At 49.9% G+C, this 18,894-nt stretch overlaps 1 protein-coding gene across 1 annotated transcript; it reads left to right on the top strand.

Annotated features, from left to right (window-relative positions):
- The first annotated feature begins 78 nt into the window (after nucleotides 1-78).
- On the top strand, nucleotides 79-18,300 carry MDH2 (malate dehydrogenase 2). Its single transcript, XM_033110344.1, has 9 exons — nucleotides 79-277; nucleotides 7,528-7,696; nucleotides 9,161-9,244; nucleotides 9,695-9,804; nucleotides 11,197-11,322; nucleotides 13,985-14,062; nucleotides 15,048-15,147; nucleotides 15,489-15,640; nucleotides 17,142-18,300. The coding sequence occupies exons 1-9, from the start codon at nucleotides 212-214 to the stop codon at nucleotides 17,271-17,273; spliced, it is 1,017 nt and encodes a 338-aa protein (XP_032966235.1). The 5' UTR covers nucleotides 79-211; the 3' UTR covers nucleotides 17,274-18,300.
- The last annotated feature ends 594 nt before the right edge of the window (nucleotides 18,301-18,894 follow it).

The raw sequence follows: 18,894 nt of genomic DNA, 5'->3' as shown, positions 1-18,894 counted from the left end.
CTAGGAGCGTCCGTCCGCCTTCCTGCGCGACAGCCCGGAAGTGGCCGTGATACCGCGAGATCTGGCAGTGGGGCGGGGCCGGAAGCCGGGCCACTCTTGCTAGGCCAGGCGGAGCGGAGCCAAGAGGCACTTTGCAGTGTGGAGGTCGTTCGAGTCACTTGTCTGCCGCCTGCTCCTTGCCTTGCCGGTTCGCGCCCCGCCCGCCCCAGCCATGCTCTCCGTCCTCGCCCGGCCTACCGGCGCCGCTCTCCGCCGCAGCTTCAGCACCTCGGCCCAGGTAGGTCCGACGAGGGGCTGGCTGCAGGCTTGCATTCCTGGCTCGCGAGCAGCCTGACCCGGGAGGCCAGCCTGAACCGCATGGCCGCCGGGTAGGGGCCGGCGGCTGGGGCGCCCTGGGCCGGCCCTGCTACCGGGCGGGAAGTGCGGGAGAGAAAGCCTAGGAGAGAGGGGGAGGTAGCCCAGCTCCAGAACCGGTGCGGTTCTCGTCCCCCACCTCTTCTCCCAGGGTCCCCCAGAGGGCCTGTATACCGAGGTTGAGAAGCCAGGGTCCTAGGGCCGAAAGTAATTTATGTTTTTATGCAACTTCCTATAGTACTTAGAGTGACTAATCTCGTTCCTCTTGCAGCATCCATACAAATAATGTGTAATTATTAACTCCATTGTGCAGACAGGCATGGTACCGAGAGAGCTAGTCCAACATTACAGTCATTTGGCCAGGTGATTAAAATTCGGCTCTCCTGACCGTTGTCAGGGGCTTTTGGATCACCAATCCTTCCCTCTGTGAACCTGAAGACTCTGCTTCCTCCTAAGGACCTTTTTTAAAGGATCCTTTATGCCGTAGGTGGACTGGGCCTGCCCCCAGGTGTTGTAACAGTACATCGGTTGGCCTGGGACTACTAAAGCCTACGCTATTTTTAGCTTTCTTTTAGGACAGTGCTTCTTCACAAACTCGGGTGTGTATCAGAATCACCTGAAAGCAAAGACTGGAAGTCCAGGCTCCTTGAAGGAGGGTAAGACCTGGACCTCTGTAATTTTACCAAGTACCCCAGGTGATTCTAATACAACCAAAATTAGAGAACCTAGGAGATGCCCACATTGCCACACCCAAAAGGGAGGTGATTATTAAAAAAGAGACTCCACATTTCTTATCTAGCATCTGTCTTTCAGATCACTTTCCTGTGCATTTAATTCACTTGAAAAATAAATATACAAATAAGTACATTGAGTATCCATGCTTGCCAAGAACTGGACTGGGTGTTGCAGGGGATACCAAGATGAGTGAGAAGGGACACTTGAGAACAGCCAAAAATGAGTAAACTTAGGACAGGCGGATGAAGATTGATGCTGAGGAGTGTGGGGAGGGAACTGACCAAAGGTAAGGCAGCGGGATTTGCTGCCAGATGATTTGGTAAGGGGTATTGAGAGAAAGAGGAGCATGCAGGATGCCAAAGCTTTGGAGTTGGCTGGGAGGACGGGACTACTGAGCAGGCGAAGGACATCAGGAGCTCGGTTTTAGATATGTTGACTTTAAAATGCCTGTTACATATACAATTAAAGATGTTAAGAAGGCAGTATGTCATAAAGATGAGCTTGAGCCAAATGGTACATTCATCTAGAAACTTTGGGTCCCGTATCCTTAACAGTAAAGAATGTGTTGAGCATGCAACCTCAATAAATTTCCACAGGTGTATACTAATGTATGTGTTATAACACAACAAATAGAAATTTGAAAACAAACTGTACCAAAAAAAAAACCCTAGCAGACTTTAAAAAGCAAACGTAAATGAAGGAAGTGTGACTCTGTCCATTTTCGAAACAGTTGCTAAGCAGTTACTACTGTTGACAACCACTCCTCAACCTGCAAAAGGTCAGCAAGTTTGGCGACGGCTCTTTTACAAAGAGATCATGACCTAACCTCTGCAATACCAAAGGTTCAGCCCTTTGTGAGGCTGTGTTTTTATACATATTAACTAAATTGATGAAATTTTGTAATATACAAATAATAACATCACCTCGGCACACTGAAAGCAAGGGACTGAGGTCGCCTCCCTCCCGGTGTTGTGTTCGTCTTGTGTGTATCGTGGGACTGATTGGCTTAAGGACCCTCGCGAGGGCATCACGTCAGTGTTTCTTGGTAGGGCTTAATTCTCTATCTGTTCGATAAAAATAAAAACAGGAACTTTGATATTTTCATTTTGTGGCCCAGTGGATACAAACATATGGAATTGTCTTGTGCTTCCTACGTTGGAACCATCGCCCTCCCCTGGTCAGCCTTGGAAGCCCGCATGAGTCATCTGGCCATGAGGAACTTCAGGAGCTTTTTGAGCAAGGGAATGACTAAAACTTTGAACTTTATGAAGAACAGGTCAGAAGTGGTGCTGAGGACGTAAGTTAGATAGGAATCTGAGATTCCGAGTCCATCTGAAGCTTTTTGAACCAGGAAATAACTAAAACTTTGAACTTTATGAAGGACGGCTTGGAGGTAGTGCTGAGGACCTGAGTCAGATAATAGGAAGCCGTTTGAGAGGCCGAGTCCTTCGTGTCCTAACTGGGTTGGTTCCAAAGGTTTGCATTTGGGGGAACACAGGTGCCATTAGGGAAAAGGGATGGGAGGGATAGAGGGGATAAATTTATTTAGAGAGTTGGGTTTGTGGGACCAGTGGAATGCCTAACAGAACTGGGAATGTGGAATTGGAATTTGGGAGTCCCTAGGATTAGAGACAAGATATGGGACTGATAATTGAAGGTCTGGAAGTGGGTGAGATGGCCAGGCCTCAGGTTCTGGGTTGGCCTGGCTTGTTTTCTGTGAAGTCACCTTTAAACCGCCAACTGAAAAAAATATTTTTTTTCAAATGCTTTTAAAGGTTTCACTCCTTAAGCAGATTGCACTGTGTGGAGTTGTTTTGGTTTGCGGTTTGTTTGGTTTGGGTTTCTGATAACAGAAGCCTTTTATTTCTACCATTGACTGCTGTAAAGTACAGTGTGCAGCAATACGGAGTGTAAGGACCCAGTGTAGACAGCTGCCCTAGGTCACCGCACATGGTGCTTTGAGTTCTTATGTCGGCCGTTTTCTCAGTTTGTCACCTAACTTCCTGCCTGCCAGGGGTAAGCTCCCCTTCTCATTTGTGAGTTCAGATTAGAAACGACATCACTGCAGTCGGCTGGAGTTTTGGTTAGGCCTTGAGTGAGACCTGGAGGAGAAGGAAGCCTTTTGTATATAATGGGAGTGAGCTGTAGGGTAGGACTTAGAATAGATCTGTTTTCTCTCTAAGACTTTTCCCAAGAGCCCATATGCAGGGTTCACATCAGCTATGTTTGGCTTGTATCCCGGTCTCATCACCTGGTATCTTTGTGAGCCTGGGTATATTACAGCCTCTATGCTTCAGTTCCTCATGTGTGACGTAGGTCTGTTAATATTACTAACGGAGTTGTGAGAATTCAATGAGGAAAGACTAAGCTCTGCCTGCCGCAGAGCAGACCCGGATAAATGGGCCAGCTGGTACCATTTTGTTTCCAGTGTTCCTAGTAAATGAGGTGGTTGCGGGGCCGGCCCGGTGGCTCAGGCGGTTAGAGCTCCGTGCTCCTAACTCCGAAGGCTGCCGGTTCGATTCCCACATGGGCCAGTGGGCTCTCAACCACAAGCTTACCAGTTCGACTCCTCAAGTCCCACGAGGGATGGTGGGCTCCGCCCCCTGCAACTAAGATTGAACACGGCACCTTGAGCCGAGCTGCCTCCCAGATGGCTCAGTTGGTTGGAGCGCGTCCTCTCAACCACAAGGTTGCCGGTTCAACTCCCGCAAGGGATGGTGGGCTGCGCCCCCTACAACTAGCAACGGCAACTGGACCTGGAGCTGAGCTGCGCCCGACGCAACTAAGCCTGAAAGGACAACAACTTGAAGCTAAACGGCACCCTCCACAACTAAGATTGAAATGACAACAACTTGACTTGGAAAACAGGCCTGGAAGTACACACTGTTCCCCAATAAAGTCCTGTTCCCCTTCCCCAATAAAATCTTTTAAAAAAAAAAGTAATTGCGGTTTAAAAGGTTAAAAATAATTGCAAAAACCGCAATTACTTAGGGGGGAAAAAAATGAGGTGGTTGCATGACTTGCGTTTCAGGTGAGGGATTGCTGTGTGCTAAGTTCTGGCCTTCACAGGAATGACCACCAAGAAGCAGCCATTGAATTGGTTGTGAAAAACGTCCAGGGTGTGGGTGGCCTTAAGTGCCAGTTCATCATCCTTCCAGAGTCCTCCCTCCCACCCCTTAAATGCTAGAGTCCATAGGGTTCTGTCCCCAGTGCTGTTGTCACTCTGTGCCCTTTGGTGCCTTCTTCATGTCCGCGGCTTCCATTAATCCCAGTGCAGACACCAACCTGCATCCAGATCAAGCCCTTTGTCCAAGGACCTGCTGGGCACATGTGTGCGTCTCGATGTCTCAAGTGGCTCAAACTCAACATGCAGAACAATTCATTCTCCTTTCTTCCCAACCCCTTACCCCTCCTCAGTTCCCTCTGTGTAGTCACACAGCAGCCTAGCCAACTGTCCCCCCGTGTCTTTCCTTAAGGAAAGAAGAGTCTGTGAGACTGTGCCTTTCTGGAAGTCTGTTCCATCCTTGTGTTTACACTTTATGTCTCTCTGTCTGGTCCCCGAAACATGGTTTGCAGCCAAAGACGGGTAAGATATCTCACGGGAGATACAACCCAAGCCAGGCGGAACCGAGTAGGGACCCCTAATGAGCTGCCTTAGAGAAATATGGAAAGGGGCCTTGCCTCCTCTTCCCCCTGCCTGGGAAAAGCCACTGTTGGTTCTGGCTTTCCTCTCACACCTGATTGTGAGAGAAGTCATGAAGACAATAAAGATCAGTTCTCTCACTTATCTCAACGGAGCTGTTACAATATGAGAGACTTGACCCTGAGAGGTACATACCTTAATTAAGACATCATGGGACCTGGTGCTTCGGCTGTTTATAGACAAAGGGTGATTGGAATAGACATTTTTCTGCTATGATGTATGAGTCTCACAGACCGTGTAAGAAACAATGTTACTTTCTTGTATTTGTACACTTATCAATAAAAACCTCCAGTCGGCCTTATTCTGGGCTCCAGTCCTCTGAGACTGAGAGACCCCTGGCCTTCAGAGAGATTTAACTGCATTAAGTCTCTGTTTGTTTCTTAAAAACTTAACCCAAAGCTGCCCCTTCTCGTACCCTCACTGCCCGTGTTGCGCGGGATGCGACACCTCTGTTGCTTAAAGGCAGTGCTGTTGGCACAAGCCAGAAAGTTGTCACCCCAGGGTCCTCCCTCTTCTCACCATCTGGATGGATGAAGAGGGGCGGGATGACGAAGTCTGTTGCTCCTGGTCCTCAGATCGCTCATTACCTCCCCGTCCTTGCTGCTGCCTGTATCCCACCCTGCAGTCACCTGAGACTCGCGCTTAGTCTCCCGCCTCCATTCTTATATGTTCCCAGTCCGCCTTCCGCTCTGCCTCATGTCTTCCTAAAACACGCATCTTGTCATGTTCTCCCCAGTTTTTGAGGCCCTTCAGGGGCTCCCCATTGCCTGCAAGGACCAGATTTGCTGTGCGTGGCGCTACCTTCTTTCCTCCACATGCATCCAGCGGTGCTCAAGCCATGAGGAACTGTTGGGACTGCTTCCCCTGAACCGGCCGCACTGCGTGTCCCCTCCCCCCACAGCCACCTGCTGACCTACTCATCCTGCTAACCCCTCTAACAAGTCATCGCCCCCCCCCCCCGCCCCAGCTTGTGCTGCTGCTCTTCCTTCTGTCTGCCTGTCACACTAGGCGCTATTGATTTGGTTTGCACGCCTTTCAGTTTGCACGTCTTACTAATGCCAGCAAGTTAGGCGGCACATGCAGGTAGGAAGTTGGTGCCTGTTGAGTTGTAGGGGATAGCAGCTACTTTGGAAAACAGTCTGGCAGTTTCTCTAAAGGTTAAACATGGAGTTGCCACATGACTCATCCATTCCACTCCTCAGTTATATACCCAAGAGAATTAAAAACATGTCTACATACAAACTCATACACGCATGTTCACAGCACCACTCTTCATAATAGCCAAAAGGTGGAAACAACCGGTTGTCCATCACCTGGTAAATGGCTAAGCAAAATGTGGTGTATTCACACGGTGAATCTTCAGCTGTAAAAAGAAACGGGGTACTGATACCCCGGATGAAAACATTGTGCTGAATGAAAGAAGCCCACACTAAGGCCACGTGTTACGTGATGCCATTCGTGTGAAATACCATAGAGACGGAAAGTAGGTTGGCGGTCGACAGGGGTTGTGGGGAAATGGGACGGAAGCTAGTGGGTAGGGGGTTTCTTTACAGGGTGATGGTTGTGCAACTCTGAATGTACTAAAACCATTGGATTGTACATTTTAAATGAGTAAATTGTATGGGAAGTAACATCTCAATGAAGCTGTTTTAAAAAAATGAATGGAAGTCTAAAAAAAATAAAAATTAAAAAAAAAATGAATGGAATTAGATGACCAGTTTGATCTACTTAGCTCTGAAGTGGTTGTTGAAAGTCAGGTTTCTTGACTTTACTTCCAGTAGCTGAGTAAAGTGATACAGATGCTTTTAGTTCTGGCCTTTTAGATGTTAACGAGGCAGTCTAGTCTCTTTGGATCCCCCACTAAACTATCCCCTTTTACACTGCCTCCACCTGACATGCCCAGGGCCAGCTCAGCTGGGTGTGCAGCAGTAGTGATTCTCACACTTTGGCCCATGTCAGAACCACCTGGGGAACTTGGTAGAAACAGAGTCCTAAGCCAGATCCTACTCCAAGGAGCCTGACCCCCTGTGGTCTTTTTATAGCTTAGCAGGTGCTTCTGATACACGTGTGCACCAAAGTTTGAGGACATGTGGGGTGTAGGAGTCTGAGGCTGCAGATCTGAATTATCTGGTAGAGAAGGAGCCTTTTCAACATACACATCCTTCCTAATCCTGCCTCACGCTCCAGCTGAGATTGTGCTGCCTGGATGGAATCTTCCCTGATCCCTCATCCTGATTGCCACCCTACTCTCCACCCTTCCTGCACACAGTACTTAGCTCTTCTCTACATCTTATTACTGGTCCCCTCCGAGCCGGCGGGGGTCTTCTTCATTCCAACAGTCCCAAGTGCAATAACTAACCCCTTGGTGGATGCTCAGTAGTAAATGTTTGTTTATAGTTTTTAAAGCTGCAGACGGAAGATAAGGCTGCTGTTCCCAATCCAGCTACCTGAATGAGTAAAGCTTATCATTCAGCATTACCTCATCTTTTAGAGGATGTTTGAAGTATGACCCTGTCACAACCCCTGTAGACATGAGTTCTCCCCCATTTTCCTGAGACAAGCCTCTAAACTTCAGAAGGAAACTGGACCTTTGGACTGGTAGAAATATGATTGTGTCTTCCTTTGGCACCTTTGCAGTAAGAGGCCAGTGCAGTACTTGCAGGGGGATCCTTTTAATGTGAATCCTTCTAGTGCTGATTCCGTCTTAAGAGTCTTTTCTCTGTGCCTCTTTTTAGAACAATGCTAAAGTAGCCGTGCTCGGGGCTTCCGGAGGAATTGGGCAGCCCCTTTCGCTTCTCCTGAAGAACAGCCCTTTGGTGAGCCGCCTGACGCTCTACGATCTTGCTCATACACCCGGAGTGGCTGCAGATCTGAGCCACATCGAGACCAGAGCGACGGTGAAAGGTACTGGGCACGCTGGCCCTGGAGAACTTACATCTCTTTTCCCCAGTAGACCAGGAGCCAAGTTTAGAGTAAGATTCTTAGATGAAACTAAATGTTCAGAGACTTGGGCTATCCGTGTTTAGTTTAGAAGTAAATTTTATAAATGATGTCACCTTTTTGGACTTGAGTCTATAAAATTTTAAATAGCAGTGTCTTTCAGAAAAGCAAAGGCGGTCTAATCTTCCCATTCTAAATGTTTTCTAGCTTCAAAAGTAATGTGATGGCGAGGGGACTTCTCCTGCAGGGACTCAGGGCAGTAAGAAATGCTGTTCCTTGTCGCTGCAGGTAGCCTTCCGGTGCCATGGCCAGCCCTCCACCCAGGTTACCTTTGCCAGCTTCTCCAAAGCACAGCCACCATAGGGAAATCTGCCTTCCTGTTAGGGAAACGTAGGTGTGTTATCCAAGAAGTAACTCATAATTACATATAATTGTCTGTCCTGCTTGTTTTACCCTCACATCCCAGCGACATTTGTCCATGTCACCCAGTTCTTGGTGAAATCATTTTTAAAGGTATACTGGAATGTATCTCCTATTTGTTATTAATCCCCATGCTGTTGCCCATTGGGCTCTTTCCTGCTTTGCTCTTCTGTACATTGAAATGTGTAACAGCTGTGCCAAACATCCTCGTCTTTTATCTTGTTTCTTCGAGTCCTCAGAGCAGCATTAGTAGGTAGGACTATTTGAAAGCTTTCACTATAAAGTACCAAACTGCTGTCCAGGAAGGTAAAGCAGGCAGGAGGCTGGCTGCCGGCCTGGTTATGTGCCCTCCCCAATCCCTCTGAAACTCTGTGCTCGTGTTCCTTTGGGTTGTGTGTTGGAGCTTCTGAAAGCTTCTGCAATAAGGAAAAGGTTAGTCAAAATCAAAGCAGATTTCGGTCTCTGGGGCACATTTCCCTGAAATCTTTGAAAACCGGACCTTTTTTCCCTTTTTTCCTTTGGGTGACAGGATTAAACAAAGCAGGTGCTAATACTAGAGTCCTTGTTTATCAGCGCAGGGCATTTCTTATGTGGCCATTCCGATCTGACCCTGACCCTGAGACGGAACTTTCGTTAGGACGACTGACGGGGTTAGCAGTTCTTCTAACTGCGAGCCCACAAGACTTACAGCTGCCAGCAAGTCGGATAAGGACAAGCAGCCAACGTGGTCTGGCTTTGCGGAAACCTGGAGGGTTGCTCCAAATGGAGGCTGGAGGAAAGCAGAGTAAAAGGGGAGCCTTCGTGCAGCCAGAACTGTCCGACTCACAGGGTGGTGTCCTCAAGGAAAGGAATCACAGCACAGGCGGGCCTTCCAGCCTTTCTTGAGGCCTGTGGCTGGCGTGGGACGCAGGTGGCCATTCTTCCCGGGTTCTGACTTCTGACCCCGTAAGTGTGCCAGCCCCTCCAGGTCAGACATTGCGAGATTGCGCTCATGAGTGTTTTTTCTAGGCTACCTTGGACCTGAGCAGTTGCCAGACTGCCTGAAAGGTTGTGACGTGGTGGTTATTCCAGCTGGAGTCCCGAGAAAACCAGGTGTGTGTTTGAAAGCCTTGCCTAGCGTTTCCCTGCAAGTCAGATGAGGAAGTGGTTTTCCATGAAAAATGGATCTAGTCAGATCTTTCTGCTGCAGAATAAATTCCCAAAGCTCCCCATTGCCTGTGGGATAAAGATCAAGGGCTCCGTGTGTGTCATCATTGCCCCCTGCCCCCAGGAATGCCACCTGTCTCCACCCAGAGACTTCTTCCTGATCTTTGATGACCCTCCTCACACCTCACGCTCCCTGATTCCCCTGCGCACGCTCCACCCCCTCAGACCTCTATTTGGGCCCTTGTCACACTGGACTGTTTTCCCTTCAAGATACGTTAACTTGAAATGGGGACCCTGTGTCACTTATGTTTGAATTTCCTGTAACCACTAACACGCATGTTTGGAACTTGGAAATTGGTCCTGTGCTTTGTGAACTCTGAATGGGATCGTTCTCAGGCATGACACGGGACGACCTGTTCAATACCAACGCCACGATTGTGGCCACCCTGACCGCCGCCTGTGCCCAGCACTGCCCTGAGGCCATGATCTGCATCATTTCAAATCCGGTGAGTGCCGCTGGCAGGTAGGCTGCTGACAGTCTAGGAAAGCTCTCCATTAGCAAAAGTGCTGCTGTGCTTGCTTGTAGGGAGAATAATCAGACCGACACACTGAAACGGTGAGTTGGATGGACGAATAAGAGGTCCTTCAATCTATTGCCTAACAATTCCTTGTGGCGTGGACTAAGTGAGTTTTAAGAGGTTTTTCCATCAACTAACTGTGTGTCTTTGGGCACATCAGGTCCCCTCTCTGAATTTTCGTTTGTCCCCCGGGAAAAGAAGTCCGTTTTTAAGGCTCCTTTGCGCCCTGCTTGTGGTAGCCTCTGAACTGTCTTTCCTGTATTTTACTCAGGGTTTGCAGTGCTGGTTCCTCATCATTCCCTTTCTCCTCAAACTTGCACACTCACCTCGTACACAACCACCCAGGTCCTGCTCACTGGTGTTTGCAGGGAGCTTATTCTTCAGCTCAGAAACTCCCGAGTGCTGATCCTGTCTGAGAAGACAGCTGCGCTGCCCACGCCTGCCCCAGCAGGTGCTTGGGTTGCACTTAACAGAAGCCCTTTTCCGTCCTCCCTCCCGGTTGAATCTGGATTCTGGTCTCCGAGTCTGAGGAGGATCGGAGTGACCTTGGAACAATCTGTGATGTTGACTAAGGAATGTGCCCGTTGATAAAGGCCCAGAGCTTGTGCCAGGGGCCTTAAAGAACAGGCTCCCGTCTTCCACCTGCTCACCCTTCCTCAGGGCCCGTGGGTCAGAAGTAGGAAGCAGTTGCTGCTTTTGTCGGGGAGCTAACTAGTGCCTTATATGTAGCCATTGTGTCTATGAACCATGAGGTGAAGTGGTAAGCACTTGTCATTTAGTAAGTCATGGACTCTTCACAACAACCTCATGAGGTAGTTGTCTCCCCCGCTGACAGATAAAGACTGTCCTGGGAGTTGACGTAGCTTGCCCAGGATTACCACATGGACGACAGAGCCAGGACTTGACCCTGCGCCTTCTGAGCTTCTAGCCCTATGCTGTGCTGTCTTTTTTTAGGAATGGCCATTCAGGTATAAGTCCCAGCTGGAGCTGAAAGTGCCCTGTGGAGCCATCGTCACATTTTTCAGTTGCTAGTGGAAGGGTCACGTGCATATTTGTACTACGGGCTCAGAGGCCACCAAGGGAAGAGTGCCTCCTGCAGTTCATGTGGAGAGGGCAGGAAGCACTCTTTACATAATAGGAAGTCCACTCACTATGACGTGTTCCATCACCAAGGCTCACTTGCTATAAACAGAGTTGTCAGGACATTTTAATTTGGTACCTTAGGACTTGTCAGTGGTCTGGCAAAAAGATTGTCCTTTTGCTACATGGCTTTGCTCTCTGGATGCAGGGCCAGTTATGCCTGTCTCTTGGACTTTTTAGGTTAACTCCACCATCCCAATCACCTCGGAGGTGTTCAAGAAACATGGAGTCTACAATCCCAGTAAAATCTTTGGTGTGACAACCCTGGATGTGGTCAGAGCCAACGCTTTTGTTGCACAGCTGAAGGTAAGAGCTGTATCGGGTGTCTTTCTGAACTTCTCTGGGCATCCTTGGCTCGTTTTGGGTCATAGAAGACACCAGGGTGCTTACAGGTCACTTGTAACTGGGAGTTTTAAATGTTTTTAATAGCTTGTCCCCTTAGTGGGAAGTAGCTCTCGCATTTTCTTGGGGAATCCAAGCGGCAGGCCCCTGCAGGTTTACACCAGCCAGCTGCAGTCTTGACCCAGCTTACTCTCTTCTCCCTGGTTCCTCAAGGGTTCAGCCCTTGCCTGGGTTTCTCACTGGCTGGGCTGAGTTGTGCTCTCCAAGTTCGTTGCCTCTGAAAACTAGTACTAACAGGATTTGCCTGCTAATCGTTAGACAGAGTGATAAAAGCAATAAACGTGAAGAATTTGGGGAAGTTCCCCAAATCCTAAGATACCAGAACTGTCCCTGGGCTATAGTTCTGACTCCCCTTTTTGGGCTACCTGTAGTAGGTAGCTTCCTGCAGACAGTTCTGACCTTGCCAGTTGCCTGCTGCATCATAGGCTGCTCGGATGAACTGCCAGGTTTGGCCTGAGCTGGGTTTGGCACCAGTGCCAGGTCGGAGTCCCCCGTGCCTTTCACAACTCACTGTCTAACCTTTTCTGTTGTGGCTCCAGCAGAACCACTTTGGCCCCCAAAAGTATCCTTCTTGAGCTTCAGACCATGTTTTTTTTCTGACTTTTGAGATGAGGGGTGTCTCTAAAGTAGGGAACATTGTCATGGCACAGCTCAGTGAGAGGTGCACACACAGAACCACTGACCTTTATTTTGCTCCCCTGTGCACCAGACAGATCTGCTTCTGAACTGTTGACGAGGCCCCACTTTAATTCATACTGTGGCGTGTTCCCCGGGTTTGGTTCTAGGTGTGGGGGTCACCAAGATCTACAAAACATTGCCCCAGGCCTTAGGAGCTGAGTGGAGTGGAGAGACTTTAATTAAGAGACAATTGAATGACAGTTCAGTTCAATGTGTATAGAGTGTGATTGTCTTTGAGTCGGGAAAGGCTTTATGGAGATCACATTGAAGCCAAGTGCGCAGGCCAGGCGGGCAGGGCTCCCAGCTTCCTGAGGCTGCTCCCCCAGCTTCCTGGCAGCGGAAGTGCTCACTCTCTTAGGACGCCTGTGGTGCTCCCAACTCACAGAGCACACCGTGTCCCCGGGGCCCCTACTCGTGCACAGTACAGTAGCTACATGTGGCTAGTAAATTAGAGAAAATTAAATCAAATTAGAAATTCATGTTCTCCATCGCACTAGCCAAGTTACAGAGGATTGATAGCCACCTATGGTGCTGTATTCTTGCAGAAAGCCCTACTAGACAGTCCTGTCTTAGCCTAGCTTTATTGGTTGGGGTGGAGGAAGAGGGATCCTGGTCCTGTCGGAGAATCTGGTGCTCGACAAGCTCCAGTTGAGGGAACTGCCCTTCACCTCAGGCTGTCTGACATTCTGAAACATTCCTGAAGAATCCAAATTGACCCTTAAGCTCCCAGTGTCTGGTTCCCCCCTCAGCCCTCGCAGCTGTCTGGGCCTTTTTACTGCGGCCTTCCCTTTCCACTGGGCTCGCAGAGGTGGTCTTTGTTTACATTTCATACTCTGCCAGTGTCCTATGCGTTCTTCGTACCCCTCGGCCTTTGCTCTTTCCGCTCCCTTTGCCTAGAATGTGCTTCCCTTGGTGAAGTCCTCTGTCCCTTCCCAGGTAGAGTTGAATCTGTCCCAGGAAGCCCTCCCCCCGGCCGATGACATGCTCTCCTAGCTTCCATAGCCTCCCTGTGCGTCCCTCTGAGCACCTTGCATTGGGATGTCCGTTTGTGTCTGTCTCATGTTGGACAGTAAGTTTCTCAAAAGCAGGGCTCCGTCCGTTCATGCCTGTGTCCCTGGTGCCAGCCAGCACGGTGCATAGGCATGTGAGCTGCCTGGTCCTGTGGTGTCTGCCTCCTCAAGGCCGGGCCTTCCTGCCTGGGCAATGCTGGTTCCTAACTTGGGGCTGCTCACCTCCGGCCCCTAACTCCCACCAGATTCTGTTTTCAACTGTCGTTAGGAAATAACTGGTTCACAGAGTCTCAGGAGCATTGGAGCTCGGTGTGACAAAAGAACCCGCCTCTCTCAGCCCGCCCGCCAGCGTGTTCTGAGCCTTCCCAGTTTGGGTCTTTCTGTCCTGATCAGTTTGAGTTGTCAGACTTCTCACCCCTGGTTTCCTGCAATCATTTTGAATTTTGCTCTGAAACAAGGGAAAGGGAATTTGACTTGTTCTCAATGACAAAGTAGGGCACGTGAGTCTGGGCTTGTGCATGGGAATAACGTTAGCTGTGGGAAATAGGACTGTCATCCTTTGATTCTGAGAAGATAGACTGATGGGGACCGATGGGGGTCCTTACAAGGAGGCAGCTTTGAACTCGTCGTAAAGGGAAAGCCTCACAGCGCAGCACGTCTCACTGCACGTGTGCATGTCTCACTGCATGTGTTCAGACTGACATGAGACCTGGCGTGCGGCCGGGGCAAGTCTGAGCGCGGCTGCATCAGTCTCTCTGATTTCTTTGTTTTGAGTTCTGTGGATTTTCCCAGTACATTGGTGCGTTGGATGGATATGACATGTTTTATAATCAAAGAGCTTGTTAAAAACTAATCAAGCTTCACACTTTGGTGACTAGGGTTTGGATCCAGCTCGGGTCAACGTGCCTGTGATCGGTGGCCATGCCGGGAAGACCATCATCCCCCTGATCTCTCAGGTATGGTGTGACCTTGCCAGCAAGCCTACTATTGTGCACTCCTGGAAGAGGCGCCACCTGGAGGCCCTTAGGACAGCCTGACACGGATCCTTCCGTTGTTGGACTTTGAAAGGATTCCTGCTATGGCTGCAGACCCACCCCAGTTGTCTGGGGGGTTCTTGACTGGTGTGGGCCTCCAGCATTTTGGGGCTCCACAGCTGTGTGGAGTGAATGGATCAGAATGTGCTCAAAGAGGCCAGCTCCAACGCACAGAGAAAACTGCTGTTAGAAACGTGAATCAGTTCCTGCTGAGGTCAGAGCAGGCAAAGGTGCTTTGTTTAAAAAGTAGAGACAAAGGAAATACCACTAAAAATACATCAACCCCATAAGCCCTGAGTATAATGAGAAGGACACAAAATATTTGTGGTATTCTTGCCAGAAATATATAACCTTACAAGAAATCTGGAGGAAACACCTTACAAATCCAAATGTATAGACATTCTACAAAGCAGTACTCTTGGGTGTCACAATAGAAGGGAAGCCTAAGGAACTGTCAGAGAATAGACTTAAAGTGACGTAACTGATGGCGGGGATCCTACTCAGTACCGGGAACAGAAAAGGAACAGTAGTGGGGAAACCGGTGGAATTTGGAGGAGGTCTGCCATTGAGTTAATCACGTACTGATACTCGTTCTCTATTCATAATTACGCTGTGGTTCTGTGAGATGTTAACATGAGGATAAGCCTGGGGAGGGAAATCTTTGTACTGTTTTTACAACTTGTCTCTAAGTCTAAAATGAGTCCAGAATATAAAAAGTTCTTTAAAAATGAGTAGGGAACTCACTCCACCTCCCCACAAAGTTGACTTGTCCTTTAAAGAAAGGCTCTTGGTTTCCCATGTAGTGGTGATGCGCAGGGCCCCGCCGTGAGTGGGGTGAGGACAGGGTGGGGTCGGGCGTGGTGACAGCCATAACCTGCTCATGGGTCCCTGTGCCTTTGGCTTGCAGTGCACCCCGAAGGTGGACTTTCCCCAGGACCAGCTGACAGCCCTCACTGGGCGCATCCAGGAGGCCGGCACGGAGGTGGTCAAGGCTAAAGCTGGAGCAGGTAGGCTCCCGGGGCAGCCCTCGGGTGGGCCGCCGACGCAGAGTCCCTGCTGGAGTCAGAGTTGAAAGCTGCGAGGGCCTGGGCAAGGAGCAAACCCTTTTCTAAGTGTCCTGTATGTTCGCTTGGTGGCCCTGTGCCAGAGGGAAGCTCAGTTCAGTGGTGTTTGAGGGTGGCATTGCTGATCCGTGCCATTTATGGGTTTGTGAATCGAACGATGCTGACCTCAATTCTCCACGACTAAAGCTCGAGGTTGTACAGATGCTTTATTTAGCGGGCAGGGCAGGCTCACCTGGATTTTACGGTCTCCGTGCTGGCTTGCTCACCTTCCTGTGTCCTCCTAGGCTCTGCCACCTTGTCCATGGCGTATGCCGGAGCCCGGTTTGTCTTTTCCCTTGTGGATGCAATCAACGGAAAGGAAGGAGTTGTCGAATGTTCCTTTGTGAAGTCCCAAGAAACGGACTGTGCCTATTTCTCCACACCATTGCTGCTGGGGGTATGTATCCTGGAGGCTGGGCCTCTTGACCATGGAAGGAGAGTTCCCTCTAGTTAAGACTCAGGAGCACTGTCCCGTTCATCTGTTCCATAATTCAGAGTTCCTTTGTGCAGTAACTGCACCTCACTGCCTGGTGTGTGCTTGGGTGTTTGAGGGTGGAAACGCATCACAGAATTAAGAGTCGGGAGAAACTGCAAACTGAGGGGTTGGAACCTCCTGGCACAGGAATTTCATTCCCCAGAGTTCTGGCAGCTGGCCATCAGTGGCTGCCTGGGTGTTTCCTAATGAGACCCCACGTTGCATCTCAAGGCAGCCCACAGGCAGCTCTGAAAGAAGAGGCTTCCCCACCAGCCTGCAGGTCGTCTCCCTGCAGCTTATACTTGTTCTTCTGACCTCAGAGCCTGCTCAGCCTAATTTCTCCTCCAAGGAGGTCTGGGGATGGCGCACAGCTGTCACACTTCCGGTTCAGGCATTCCTGGTCCCTTGCTCTTCATCTCACTGGTTTTCCCTCTTGGAGTGTGCTACAGATTGTCCCCTTGCAACTGTGGCGTGTGGGACAGAGCCCATCTAGTCGCATTGCTGGCTGCAGCCAGGCTCTTTTGTGGGCCGGTGGACTCATAATGGCTCTTCAGTGAGCTGAAACTTCCTGCGTTTCACTCACACAAACCATCAGGCCCAGGATTCCGTTCCTTAGGTGTGCGCCACTGCTGAAATCAGGCAGCTGTGTGGGGGCCTCAGCTTTGTGACTTGCTGGGCCATCGGAGGCCCTTCCCCCAGATGCTCACTCGAATGTTCAAAGATCAATGAGACGCGACCCCAGGCCTCAGCGGCTCCCTGCAGCAGAGAGACTGACACCAAACATTAATTCAATCACAAATTCGGCACGGTGTGTGCAGAGTGTGGTGGAGCCTGGAGGAAAGGAGCACACGAGGCGGATCGTCCGGGTCAGGGAGGGCTTTCCGAGGACGTGGCCTGGCAGCTGAGGCTGCTGGGGCAGCACAGGCGGGGCTCAGCTGTGGGGCGGAGACCGTGGCTCCTGTCAGACGCTTACCTGCTTAATGACAGTGGACACACGTGGACGTTAAAATGTTTCTTCAGTCCTTTACCAACTTGGGAAAGAGACTAGAACCCAGAAGTACTCGTGTGCTCTGTGACAGGGAGAGCATGAAATGCTACTGGTTATTGAGCACTGGGTGTGCCGAGTTGCCCACATGTGTTCACAGTCTCCCCTGAGGTAGACAGTCCGCTCGTTTACAGATCAGGAAGCAAACTTAGTGTGGAAGCAATTGTCCAGGGTGCACGCATAGCGACAGCCAGCTCCCGCCTGGGACTGTGCCAGAGCTGAGCTCCGGGCGCTTGCAGCTCCTCAGCAGGCTGCCCAGCAGCCACGGCAGATAGTCTGGGGAGAGATGGTGAAGCTCCAGGTTGGGTTTGCTGGAACAGACTCGTGCGTGGAAACTAACTTTGTTGTAAAATTTGACTGCCCCCCTCTCTCCTCCAGAAAAAGGGCATCGAGAAGAATCTCGGCATGGGCAAACTCTCCCCTTTCGAAGAGAAGATGGTGGCGGAGGCCATTCCTGAGCTGAAGGCCTCAATCAAGAAAGGAGAGGAGTTTGTAAAGAACATGAAATGAGAGCAGTTAGTGAGCGGTCCGCTTCCTTAACTTATTAAGGCACCACGTCACTGTAAAGCCATCTCGGACACCTCCGTATTTCTATTTGCTTTCATGATGAGTAGTAAGTCTACTAATGTTACCATCCCTCCCCCACTGCGGGCAGTCTCCTGGTGGAGCCAAAAGTCGGCTTTGATTTTTCTTTTTCAAAGTCTCTTCCATAAATACAGTGCTTTCTTCCCCATTAAAACTGACTTCAGAGTGTCTGGTGTTTCTTTCATCACGAATCAGAACCAGATGTTTATTTAAATATTAGACTGAAGCAAGACAGTTTCATCGGTAGCTTCAAGAAAATCTGAAATGTTTATCAGTAACTACTCCTACTCTGCACCATTGCGTCCCTCAGCTGTGTAAACTGAAAGAAGGGTCAGCTCAGGCCAGTTCCTCATAGTCCTTCCACCCATGTGGGTGCCAGGCCACTTCTCTGTCCCTGGGTCTGTGCGGCATTTCCCAGCTAAGCGAACGGCACCACCTTCTGCGTTAGAGCTGTCTTGGCTGACCTCTGGCCCCCTCTGAATTTTCTCCTCTCCTGATGGAGCCCTAATACTTAGTGACAGTGACATCCCACAGCCAATATGGTGAGGAAAGCTCGACAGGCAGGAACAGCCGAAATGCGAGCTGCCGCGCAGGGCTGAAGACACTGCTGTGCTCGGAAAGGGGCCTGAAAGGGACATTGTCTCACTAGCCGGGCTTAGAACAAATGTGAGGAATTAAAGGGAGACCTGATTTCCTATAGTGTTGGGCACTGTCTGCTCCCCAGAAGCCATGACTTCTGATAGAGAAACAGAACTCCATGCCTAAGAGAACTTGCTGGCAGCAGGTGATGGCCTTCCATTGACGTGACGGGGCAGGTGGGGGTGGAACGACACCCGGTGGATCTAAAACATTTTACAATCAAGTATGATGTCATTGTCTTCTTAAATGAGTAATGTTCATTGTTTAAAACCTGAAATGGAGCCAAAAAATAAAGCAGGAAATACTCACTGGTTATTTGTCCTTAATTTTGCATATTTCCTAAGTTGAGATGTTTCATGTGCCATTTTGCAATCTTTTCTGGTTATCTGTATCACACACACCGTTGCTTTTAAGCCGTTTTACTAGGTCTCATGATTCTGCAGTTTCTGCTGAAAAGTTCTGCAGGGGCCGTGGCCTGGCACATTCATGATAGCCGAGGTGCGTGTCTGGTGTTTGGAGGGTGCAGGGACAGATGGGCTACTCCCTGAGGTCTCTGGCCTCACTCTTCATGTTGGGCAGACTTCTTACTCGATGGCTCAGGGTTCCCAAAAGTACGAGGGCAGAAGCTGCCCGACGTTGAGGCTTAGGCTCAGAACTGACACGACATCACTTCTGCCACATTGCGGCCAAAGTGAGTCACAGGCAAGCCCAGGTGCGTGGTGGCAGGGGACTGACCTGTCTCAGAGGCCTTACAAGTCAGGGACGTGAGAGAAGTGTAGCCACAGGACTGCAGGACTGGGGAAGAAGACAAGGTCGCTTCTGGATGATTGGCAGAGGCAAGGATCAGAGAAGACTGCCCCGGCTAGATATGCCGGAGGATGCCAGAGGAGGCCCGGCTAGATATGCC

This window comes from Rhinolophus ferrumequinum, chromosome 7, assembly GCF_004115265.2.
Source record: "Rhinolophus ferrumequinum isolate MPI-CBG mRhiFer1 chromosome 7, mRhiFer1_v1.p, whole genome shotgun sequence".
In the NCBI taxonomy this organism is placed as follows: Eukaryota; Metazoa; Chordata; class Mammalia; order Chiroptera; family Rhinolophidae; genus Rhinolophus; species Rhinolophus ferrumequinum.
This window is presented reverse-complemented; position numbering and strand designations above follow the sequence as displayed.

Bases quoted from the DNA above. Each gene is read 5' to 3' on its own strand.
- MDH2 (XM_033110344.1), top strand. From the start codon at position 212: ATGCTCTCCGTCCTCGCCCGGCCTACCGGCGCCGCTCTCCGCCGCAGC. The intron at 14,063-15,047 runs GTATGGTGTGAC...TTTGGCTTGCAG, and splicing joins TCATCCCCCTGATCTCTCAG to TGCACCCCGAAGGTGGACTT. The intron at 15,148-15,488 runs GTAGGCTCCCGG...GTGTCCTCCTAG, and splicing joins CAAGGCTAAAGCTGGAGCAG to GCTCTGCCACCTTGTCCATG.